A 10871-nucleotide genomic window follows, 5' to 3' on the forward strand; every position below is an offset into this window, starting at 1 on the left:
GTCCGCAGGCAGAGTGGCCAGATTATTTTTGCGGTTGTCGATAAGCGCATCCAAATTTTATCGGTAGTTTTCGGTAGGAGTTTAAGATTTTTTCGGTAGTTTTCGGTAGGCTTTGAAGTGTTGAGCGGTGGGGGGGGGGGGGGGGGGGGTTTCGGTGATGGAGATAATCACTTTCACTACAAAATTGTGTTTTGTGAAAATTTCTACCGTGTTTGTGCAGAATTTCACGTTTTTAGCTACACTGCCGAAAATAGGTACACTGCCGAAAACTGGTACAGTTACCCTATTACGAAAAGGATGAATGAAAAATCGGTAGTTTTAGGGGGCTCATCTGTGAATCGGTAGGCATATCAAAAATCGCTAGGAATACAGATAAATCGGTTTTTCAGGTCACTCTGGGCAGGCGGTTGTGTTTATATGACCTTGGAGAGGTTGCACAATTCCTAGAAAAATGAAAAAAGAACACAAAAATGTACACTGCTAAGGATGTTGGAAGTAATTTGCAATTGTAAAATGTACTTCAAATATTATTTTTATCATTTTTGAAGTGCTTTGAAGGAAACCTCTGATGACTGTGTTATTGATAACAATTTGATAATTTTAACGCAAAAGTATCTATTAATTATGAAATATAGACCGTTTCCTAAGCTAAATAGACCATGAAAGTATCAATAATATTTATGAAAGATCTAAATGTAACAATAGTATGATCGAGATTCAATTATTTTTCTAATATATTGAAAGTCAACATTAGCACAAGATTTCCATTTTCAAGACCAATGATCGATCATTTTTCCGTGTAGCTTTGGTCGATTGCAAATCATGTCATTTCACCGACAGAGCGAGATGCAGCACGTTGTTTACAACAACAATCGACCAAACTGAACAGCTGATGCCGGTTGCCGCGTTATCGCGTCGTTTGTTGTGCTTCCCTCATTCGCATCCGAATCGACGAAACTGGCCCAGCTTGACAGTTCTCGCGCGTTATGTCATCCGTGTGCGGAAAAGTTTGTTGTGGGATTGTGCTCGGTGTGAAAACATGCGACTTTTTCACGTATCGCTATTGGAAAGATGGTCAAAAGGGCGAAGGCACTTGTGTTCCGCGGTCGGACAGTTGACGGTAACTATTAAAACGCAAACGCACTTACTGATTGATTATATAATTTGCCTTCCGTTGCCAGACATGCCGCGAGTTGACGCCGGAGATGAAGCATCAGCTGGAGCGGAAGTGGCAGAACAAGCTGGGCGACTGCCGGTTCGACCCTGCCGACACGGTTAAACCGAAACGCTACGTGCTGGCCATGTTTCCGTACCCCTCTGGCAGCCTGCACATGGGCCACGTGCGGGTGTACACGATCAGCGATGCAATGGCCCGGTTTTACCGGCTGAACGGTGCGAACGTGCTGCATCCGATGGGTTGGGATGCGTTCGGGCTGCCGGCGGAGAATGCTGCCATGCAGCGGCGCATCCCGGCCGACACGTGGACGCAACGAAACATTGGGGAGATGCGTAAGCAGCTGGAAATGCTTGCGTTCAGCTTCGACTGGGAGCGAGAGTTTGCTACCTGCCAGCCGGAGTATTACCGCTGGACGCAGCAGCTGTTTCTGATGCTGTACAGGGATGGGCTGGCGTATCAGCGGGAAGCTCTCGTCAACTGGGACCCGGTCGATGAGACCGTGCTGGCCGACGAGCAGGTGGACGATAACGGTTGCTCCTGGCGGTCCGGCGCGAAGGTGGAGAAAAAGGTGCTGCGCCAATGGTTCGTGAAGACGACTCGGTTCGCCAAACCGCTGCTGGAGGGTTTAAGCGATCCGGGGCTGGAAGATTGGAAGGATATCATAAAGCTGCAGCGGCACTGGATCGGCGAGTGTGAGGGATATGCGTTCGAGTTGCCGCTGGTTGGAGAGCACAAAATGAAGAGCATTGCCGTGTGGACAAGCGATCCGGTCGAGCTGGAACGGGCTCTGTTTATTGCTATTCATCCCACGAATCTCCTGAACACGGCTAAACAAAGCGATTGCTTGCTCGAGAACGTTACCGTACAGAATCCGTTCACTGGGGATGTGCTGCCAGTGATCGTAACGGAAGCGGTAACGTTCCCGGAGGGTTGCGACACCTATCTGGCGGTCGGGAGCGAATCGAATCGGCAGATAGCGACTAAAAGTGGGTTAAAACTGAAGGAAAACACACCGAGCCCTGCCAGCACTGGGGAGGAAATAGTCCGCAAAGCGGTCGAGCAAGGAATCGGCGGTCATCCGGTCAGCTCAAAGCTACGCGATTGGCTCATCTCACGGCAACGGTTCTGGGGCACCCCGATACCGATCATTCACTGTCCGAGCTGTGGTCCGGTGCCTGTGCCCGAGCAAGATCTCCCCGTACGATTGCCCACAGATTCGGTCGGTGTTCCGTTGGCCCAGAACGAGCAGTGGCTGCGGGCGGCGTGTCCCACCTGTCACCGGGCCGACTGTCGGCGGGAATCCGACACGATGGACACGTTTGTCGACAGTTCGTGGTACTTTTTGCGCTTCCTGGATGCGCACAATCGGCGGGAAATGTTTGATAGCGCGCTTGCGCACCGGTTAATGCCGGTGGACCTGTACGTGGGGGGAAAGGAGCACGCGGTGCTACATCTGTACTATGCCCGGTTCGTCGCACACTATCTGCACGGCAAGGGATTGCTGCCGACGCCGGAACCATTCAAACGGCTGCTCGTACAGGGCATGGTGATGGGCCGATCCTACCGGGTGGCCAGCAATGGGAAGTACATTCCACCGGCGGAGGTCGAGATCGTGGATGAGAAGGCCAACAAAGCGATTGAACGGGCGACGGGCGAACCGGTCACGATGCTGTGGGAAAAGATGTCCAAATCCAAGCACAACGGTGTCAATCCGCTCGAGGTGCTGCGCGAACACGGTTGCGATGCGTTGCGCTTGATCCTGCTGGCCGACGTTGCGCCAACATCGCACCGCAACTGGTCCGAAGCGAGTAAGTGGATGAATTACTTACCGTTACGAATAAAATCTATTCTCCTTGTTTTTGTTTCTTATTCTTTGCAGCATTCCCCGGCATTCTGAACTGGCAGAAACGGCTCTGGCTGACGATGTACGATTTCCGGGAGGCGAGGGCAAACATCGATCCCAGCTCAGGCGCACCAACACCAACGCCCGAATTTACCGAGCACGAGCACAAGCTGTGGGACGCACGGAACTACTTCACGGCCGGTGCAACCTTCAACTATCGCCACTCGCACCAGCTGAGCGTGGGCATCTCGAAGATGCAGGGCCTGACGAACGCGATCCGGCGTGCCCCGCCGGCCGTGGTGAGCTACGGCCGACAGTACGAACGGGCACTGGCCGCCCAGATCATTATGCTTGCCCCGATGGCACCCCACTTTGCGGCGGAACTGTGGGAGCAGCTTGCGACGGCACCGCACCGTTTGGATGACGACGCTTCTGGCCTGCGCTGGGACGGGACGGTGTTTGAGCAACGGTGGCCCGAAATCGACGAAGAGTTTCCGCTCGATCTTACCTTTAAGGTGCCTTTTTCTTTCTTGCCAAAAACACACACACACCATTTAAAGAGAGAAGTACCATTTATTAATTGTTTTGGCTTTCGTTTTGCAGATCAACGGTGCGGAGTGTTGCATACTTAAAATCCCGGCCAAGCGCTTCAACCTGCTGACGCATCAGGAATCGCTCGATCTGGCACTGCGGCAGGAGCCGATCGTGAAGCTGATCGGCAAACGGCCGCTCCGGACGAGCGATTTCACCCTCTACCCGAGCTGTGAGGCGATTCTGAACGTCGATCTCGATCGTGCGGCCGCGGAGGAAGGCGGGGAGCCCGAAATGAAGAGCAAAAAGGAAAAGAAGGACAAGAAGGCGAAGAAGAAAAAGTCACTGCAGGTGCTGCACGTGGGGATGTGATAAGCGTGATAAAAAGCAATAAATTGAACGCCCTGGTGTGTATTTGCTGTGCTGGTTTATTTGCATTTTACACCAAAAGACACGTTTTAGTACTAAGTTTTGCATTGGCGACGTTGGGCGGGATGAATTTTAGGAAACTTAGGACAAAAGGTAGCGGATAGAAATAGAGTATAAAGAAAGGGGGACAAAATTGGAGGATAAACAATGAAAGTGTGTGTTTTTTAATGTTAATATTTGCTCCTTTCCTATTTTCACTAGTTAAACGGGAAACCGACGTCCGCGGTCGAACGTTTACTTAGCAATGTATAAAACTAAGGTACGGGAAATGCATCATACAGGGTTTTCCAGGAATTCTCACAGCTGTGGGAAACTTTATTAACTCTTTCTTACATGAAATGAACTTATTGCACCCTTGTTGGACAAATGCAATAGGAATTTCCAACGAGCCTATCCAAACAGGGTGCCATAAAGTCGAATTTCCAACATATGAAGTTCACTTCCAATAGGAAAGAGTTTAGGAAGTGTCCCACAACTATGAGATCCCCTGGAAAACTCTGTAATCACCACGTGGCGGTTAGGCCGCGTGCGTTTGCTGAACACATGTTTGCGTGCAACGCCGCATTCGCTCCCCCCCCCCCTACTTGAGCAGCTCGACCAGCATCCCCTTGACGTACACGTCGATCTGCGAGTAGTCGATCAGCGTGTTCCGGATCATCTCGAGCAGCAGCACCGGCCACATCGTTTCCAGCCGCTGCAGCTTCTCGACCGCATTGCACGTGTTCTCTAGCATGCGGCCAAAGTACGCCCGGCCCTTCGCCCGCATCGCCGTGTCGTCCTGGGCGGTGCTGTGCTTCTTCCACTGCAGGGCCTCCTTGCCGACGATGTTCTTGAGCGACGGGTCCGCCTGCATCAGCCACTCCTTCGCCGTCATCTTCGAGGCGTGCGCCGTCTCCTCTAGCCGCAGCCGCTGCAGCAGCGGCTGCAGCAGCCCTTCCGGCAGGGACCACAGCACCAGATCCGACAGCCCGGCGTACGTCGCCTCGGCCTGCTGCACCTCCTCGGGCGTCACCTCCGTCCCGTTCACCTGCTTCAGTCCCCAGTGCGACAGGCGGTAGATGGCGTAGCTGCGCCAGGGCCGGCCTGCTAGCGGATTGCCTTCCGGGTCGATCGTGAGCGACGCAATGCCCTGGCTTTCCGCGAGCGCATTGATCTGCCCGAGGCAGGCGATGTTCGTCTCGCGGAAGATGAAGTTTTCCGCATTGACGAACCGCACCTTGATGCGGCACAGGATCGCGGTGATGCTGTTGAAGTTGATGTAGCTAAACTTGACCGTGTGCACGTCGCACGCCTTCTGCATGTTCCACTGCTTGTCGATGAACCGGAGCGCCCCGAGCCCGTACACGTTCAGGTAGCGGCCGCAGATCTCGATCAGATAGTCGCCGCCCTGCTCCCGCTCCCGTTCGCCCGACTTGCCGGTGCGGCCGGTGCCGGCCGCACCCGACGGCGGCCCATAGTTGCTGCTCGGTATGCCGGCGTACGTACCGCTGGGGGCGTTTGGCGGCGGTGCACCCGCCGCGTTGCCGTGGGCCAGATTGGACGAGTTGGCCAGGCTGGTGGTACCGCCGGACGGAAGCGTGGATGCATTGCGGGCGGTTTGCGTGCGGGCGAGCGTTCCCGTGCCGTACCGCTTGATCGGGGTGGTCAGCTTCGTCTTGTGCGTTCGGCCCCGCTCGGCCGTTAGGGAGGGAGTGGGGCCGCTCGTACTGCTGCTGCCGCTGCTGCCGCTGGCAGCACCGGCACTGCCACTGCCACCGGCCGAGCTACTGCCGGCCGAGTCCGTGTTGGAGCCGGTCGAGTCCGAGTTGCAGGAGTTGGAGGACGCATTGGTGATGACCGACTCGGTGGCACTCTTCGTCGAGACGGTCGACAGTGTGGACAGCTTGTCCAGATTGGCGTCCAGATCGGGCGGTGGACAGGGCTCGGCCATGCTGATTGGTGGTTGGCAGTCGTCCGAAGCAGCGGGCAACTTCAACTCCTCTCTTGGCGGTGCTCCATTCTCCGCCGGCACGGGAAGATCACGAGGCGCAACGGGATCACCGGAACTGGAAGGGTCTCCCACCACATCCAACGTTCTCCCCGGTGCCGCAACCACCCCATCCGGTCGGTCAGTTTCCTTTTCCGGGGTGGAGTTTGCACTTCCACTCGCCACCAGCGTGCTCTGCTTCTCCATTTCCTTCTCCAGATTCGCCTGTTCCTCGTTTTCCGAGCTAAATCCACTGGAGACGCTCGAATCGGCATGCGTTCCCACGCCGGACGTAACGGATGCCTCACCTTCGCCCGCACTTTTGCCAACGGCTGGTGCGGATTGCTCTAAAAACGGGGCCAAAATCGGGGGCAACCGGAAATAATCTTCCCCGCCCTGCTCGGACACCTGCGAGCTTGAGTTGTCCTGCGAAGACGATCGCACCAGTGGCTTCCGGTTGGACGCCATTTTCTTCCCATTGGCGGGCCGGAACGGCCGCGTCCCTTGTGAGGACGCTCCATTCGCTCCCTTTTTGGTCGGTTTTTCCACCGCGGTCGTCACGCCCGCACCCGCTTGATCGCCCGGTGGCAGTATTGCGCCATCGCCCAGCAGCAGACCGTCCGGCTCCTTCGCAACCTCCTTCCCGCCGGCCGCGGGTCGCTGGGTGCCGCGTGCGATCGCCGTCGACTGCTGCGACCGGAGCAGCTCCCAGTTGGTGCGCGCGTTCGAGATGATCTCCTCGCGCCGCATGCTCTGGCAGACGTCGGACGACAGGTTGGAGTACTTGCTGTCCGACAGCTCCTTGTTGCGGCGCCAGGCCGAGGCGGCCCGGCGCACCTGCTCGGTGATCTGCATCTGCGACAGCGACACCAGCCCGGGCAGGTAGCTGACGAGAAAGGAGACACAGTCGCCGGCGAGCGAGACCGGGTTGTTCTCGATCGTAACCTCCTTCAGGTTGATCGCTTTCGCGATCGCCGCCATATCCTCCACGCACTGCAGATCGTTGTGGCACAGCCAGAGCCGCTCGAGATGGTGCAGATCGTCGAAGCCGAACAGCTTCTTGATGCGGTTCCGCTTCAGGTTCAGCTCCTTCAGGCTGAACAGGCCGGCGAAGTCGTGCGCCTGGATTTGGCGCAGCGCGTTCCCGGCGAGGTTGAGCGATTTCAGCTCCTGCAGCTGGCAGATCTTGCCGCTGATGTTGCTGATCTTGTTGCCGTGCAGGTCGAGCACGCGCAGCGTGCTCTTCAGTGACACCAGCCCTCCGATGTCGGTGATGCGGTTCTTGCCGAGCAGCAGCACCGTCAGGCTTTTCAGCCCGTCCAGACACGAGATCTTCTCGATCTGGTTGTCGTACAGGTCGAGAAACACCAGATTGCTCAAGTTGTAGCGTGTGACGAACGCCGGCGGGACCACAGTTTCCGCCCCCGGTGCCACCAGGGGACCGGTGCTGGTGGGAGTTGTTTTGCCACTGTTGCCCGCGCTGCCATTGCTGCTCGACTGTCCGGTAAAGTAGTCCTGCTCGCCAAGGCCCGCACCGCCGGCAGGCAGCTCAGCGATGTTGCTCAGATTATCGATGCTAAAGGAGGGCACCAGCAGCAGCTTGCCGGCCCGCATCTTCAACATCCCATTGGAGGTGGTGGTGGTGGTGGCCCCATTTGGCGGGGCGGGCTGTGTGGCCCCCGGCCCACCGGTAAGGAACATGGTCGGTCCGCCGATGAAGCTGTTGGACTTTTTGAGCAAACTTTTCTGATGCGCCGTAATGGCGATCGGCCCCGTTGAGCCGTTGCTGGTGGAGGCAGCTGTCGCCGGAGGTTTCTGAAGATGCGGCGACACCCCGGACATGGGACCGGTTGACTGGGGAGCACCATTCGGCGCCCCCGGCTGCTTGCTACCGATCGTAATCTTGCTCTGGATGAAGCTGCTCGCCACGGAGTTTCCACTCCCACCGGGCCCTGCCAGCGAGGCCAGATTCGTGCCCATCAGCAGCTGCCCGCGGGAGGTTGACTTCTGCCGGAGGAACTGCTTGGCGGAGGGTTTCGTGCCCGCTGGCCCGTACGCGGTGGAGGAGGAGGAGGAGGAGGAGGAAGGCCCGTTCGTCGGCGTACCGCTGGGCGAGGGTTTGGTCGGCGTCGGTGGACTGCTGGCCGCTGCGGGGCAGTAGTGCGCCGTGGCCGGCTTAAGCTCTCCATTCGACGCCGCTGCACCGTGGTGCTGCCCCCGGGTCGGCAGATTGTTGTTCGAGTCGGCCTCCGGTGGGATGTGGAACGCGTTGATCAGATTGTGCTGCAGCGAGAGCAGCCGCAGGTTCGGCTCGTCCTCGATGAGCGGGATCGAGCTGAGCCCCTTCCGGTCGAGGTTGACCCGGTCCGGGTGCTTCTCGCGATCCTTCTGCGAGCGCCTGATGCTCGGTACGCCGTTCTGCACGATCAGCGTACTGTCCAGGGGCGGTGTTTCGGCGTACCCAGCCAGCAGCGCATCGTGGGTTGATTGTGATGCCGCTGCTACTGCTGCTGCTCCCGCTTGCGGCGGTGGTGGCGATGGGCCACCGTAACCGCCCCGCTCGCAGATCGGTTCCGGGCGGATGGTGGCGCCCCCGGTCGGATGGATACGCTGCTGCCGGTTGTAGTCGGCGGCCGCCGCCGCCGTCACCTTCCGCAGGTAGGACGAGCTGAGCGTACTGTGCGACCGGTGGAAGGTGCGCAGGCGGGTGGAGTGGCCCGCCGCCGCTAGGGCCAGACTCGAGCCGGGACCGTTCGCGGCCCGGCTGCTCAGCTTTGGCACGACGGATTCGATCTTTAGCAGGGCGGCGGGTGGAACCGGTCCACCGCCGGTCACCACACCCGCCGTCGGTGCACCCGTGCCGATGATACCGTCGGTGATGTGGAGGGCCGACTTTCCCCGCATCTTCGAGGTGCTCATTGTGCTGCCTGTGACTGTGACCTGCTTATTTCCTCTGTTCGTTTTGTTTTTTTCTGTTAGTTGCTGTAGGATGCCTCCTCCGCAATAACCTTGCCAGCCTGTCTTGTGCGGATTGCTGATTGACAGCTCACCGCCTCACGGAATGTGCCCTTTGCGCGTCGTTTCGCTCTCCGCACAGTCAGCACCGGGATGGTACGGTGCATCGTACGCGCTGCGGTCAACTTTGGCGCTCAAGGGATCATCCCGGGTCCCGGGGAGTTTTTTTTGCAGACACTTCTTCAACAATACTCTTCAGATCCTTATCTTACACACACACACACACACACACACGCGGACACAGGTTATGAAGACTGACGAAAAGGTTGTATGCCACTCGGCACAAGAACGTTGGAAAGTCCTTCGGCACAGTGGCAGGAGTCGTCCTTTCGTTAGGATTTTTCCTCCGCTGTAGTAGTGATGCAGTGCAGCCGTCTGTAATTCATACGCTTCATAAAGTTGTTTATGAGCTGTCTTGGTGAAAAGGGTGGTGGTGGTGGTGGTAGTCCTTTCTAACTGTCTCCGTTGTTTGCTCCCCTCTCGCCGTACACCGAGGCCCACATCAAACGACACAGACACTGTGGAGCTCACTCTATTTCTCTCTCTCTCTCTCTCTATCTCTCTCTTTCTCTCTCTTTCTCTCACACACACACACACACACACCGTCGGCTCTATCGCGCCGCCCTCCCTTTCGAAGGATAGTTGTAGTGAAAATCAATTGAATGCCGAAAAACTTTCGTGACCGATTTTCCCGAACCGAAACAACCCGCCTGCGCCCACCGCACTGCCCTCTATCGCTCGCCGCACTGATTGACAAAGTTGGCGTTGGCGGCGCGCACTGTTCGCGTTTGCTTCTTCTTCTTCTTCTGCTTCCTCTTTAGTAACCTCTTTTTCCTATTCTTCCTCTTTCATTCACTCAAACGTGGCTCCTCGGCTGGGCATGGTTGGCACGCAGTCGTTCTTGGGCAGGATCTTGGGCTGGGGGGGGGGGTCCGTTTACGGACGGACCATCCGCACTGCTCTGGCTGCCCATTATTCGGCTTTTTATCCTGCAGACAGACACACCAACGGTTAGCATATTCGTACTACATTCGTGTACAATGTTTAATGTAAAGCACGCACTACACACTGCATTAACGTGTCACTTTAATAAGCGAAATGTCAAATGTGTGTGTGCCAAGGCAAGGGTCTTAAAAGAGGAACACCCGCACACGTGGAGCTATGTGGCCGTACCCCTGGGGCCAGGGCCAACACCACCGAAAACACATCCGCACACGCCAACGCGATCCTTTCGACTGCTGCTCCTGTGACTTCGGCTCAAACTGCTCAATGTCCTGTCCTGCAGGTGTGTTGGTGTGCACGGCTCGGGTGAGTGGAGAAACACTCCCCACCCTCTGCTCGGGACAGTTATGTGTGTTTTTTTTTTGCTGCGCTCCTTTTATTCTCCCCCCTGCCCCTGCGTTACGTTGTTTATGATTGAAAATCGGCCAACAGTCCCGCCGCCGAAGGATACGTTGCTTTGGTGGGTCGCTCGCTCGCTCGCGCACCACGCTTTTCGTACCGGTTGCGCACACAGTGGTGGTGGTATTGAGGGAAGGGGTGTCATTTCAGCGCACACTAGGATACGCCGCGCTGTTGCAAATAGTGCGCTATCTGTGCGCTGGGTGCTGGGGACTGTGGTACTGCGTGTATTGAGGTTAGATATAAACAAAAGCCTAGTGATTGCTGGGTGCTGAGAATGTTGTTAAGGGGGGCCCTACATAGCAGGCGTGTGCGTGCGATACCCGACGGTTGTTTGTGGTCGGTTGCCGCGTTGCATTGGTGTTGCTCGAGGGGAGTCGTTTTTTTCCCTTTCTTTTCTGCTTTCTTTCTTTGTTCGCTGTTTGCCACGCGAGAACCGGTCGTGGAAAAGGCGCTTCAAAATCATATCGCCGGAAAATGGTCGAAACACGCTCTACCGAATCACCGGC

General features: G+C 56.6%; 2 protein-coding genes across 3 annotated transcripts; one reads left to right on the top strand and one right to left on the bottom strand.

Moving 5' to 3' along the window:
• Positions 1-86: 86 nt before the first annotated feature.
• LOC121589214 (probable leucine--tRNA ligase, mitochondrial) lies at positions 87-3965 on the top strand. The gene is made up of 5 exons (XM_041907949.1): positions 87-105; positions 804-1120; positions 1182-2985; positions 3057-3535; positions 3624-3965. Exons 2-5 carry the CDS (start codon positions 893-895, stop codon positions 3921-3923), a joined length of 2811 nt encoding a protein of 936 aa, XP_041763883.1. The 5' UTR covers positions 87-105; positions 804-892; the 3' UTR covers positions 3924-3965.
• Positions 3966-4067: 102 nt separating this feature from the next.
• On the bottom strand, positions 4068-10474 carry LOC121589213. 2 transcript variants are annotated; one of them, XM_041907948.1, is made up of 2 exons: positions 10367-10474; positions 4068-9950 (listed from the first exon to the last, which is right to left on the bottom strand). In XM_041907948.1, the coding sequence occupies exon 2, from the start codon at positions 8863-8865 to the stop codon at positions 4561-4563; it is 4305 nt and encodes a 1434-aa protein (XP_041763882.1). In that variant the 5' UTR covers positions 8866-9950; positions 10367-10474; the 3' UTR covers positions 4068-4560. The 2 variants fall into 2 exon arrangements, with proteins under 2 accessions (XP_041763882.1, XP_041763881.1); XM_041907947.1 differs by having other exon boundaries at positions 10024-10474.
• Between the last annotated feature and the right edge of the window lie 397 nt (positions 10475-10871).

Source organism: Anopheles merus, chromosome 2R (assembly GCF_017562075.2).
Source record: "Anopheles merus strain MAF chromosome 2R, AmerM5.1, whole genome shotgun sequence".
NCBI lineage: Eukaryota > Metazoa > Arthropoda > Insecta > Diptera > Culicidae > Anopheles > Anopheles merus.

Bases quoted from the DNA above. Each gene is read 5' to 3' on its own strand.
- LOC121589214 (XM_041907949.1), top strand. From the start codon at position 893: ATGCCGGTTGCCGCGTTATCGCGTCGTTTGTTGTGCTTCCCTCATTCG. The intron at 1,121-1,181 runs GTAACTATTAAA...TTCCGTTGCCAG, and splicing joins CCGCGGTCGGACAGTTGACG to ACATGCCGCGAGTTGACGCC. The intron at 3,536-3,623 runs GTGCCTTTTTCT...TTCGTTTTGCAG, and splicing joins CGCTCGATCTTACCTTTAAG to ATCAACGGTGCGGAGTGTTG.
- LOC121589213 (XM_041907948.1), bottom strand. From the start codon at position 8,865: ATGAGCACCTCGAAGATGCGGGGAAAGTCGGCCCTCCACATCACCGAC.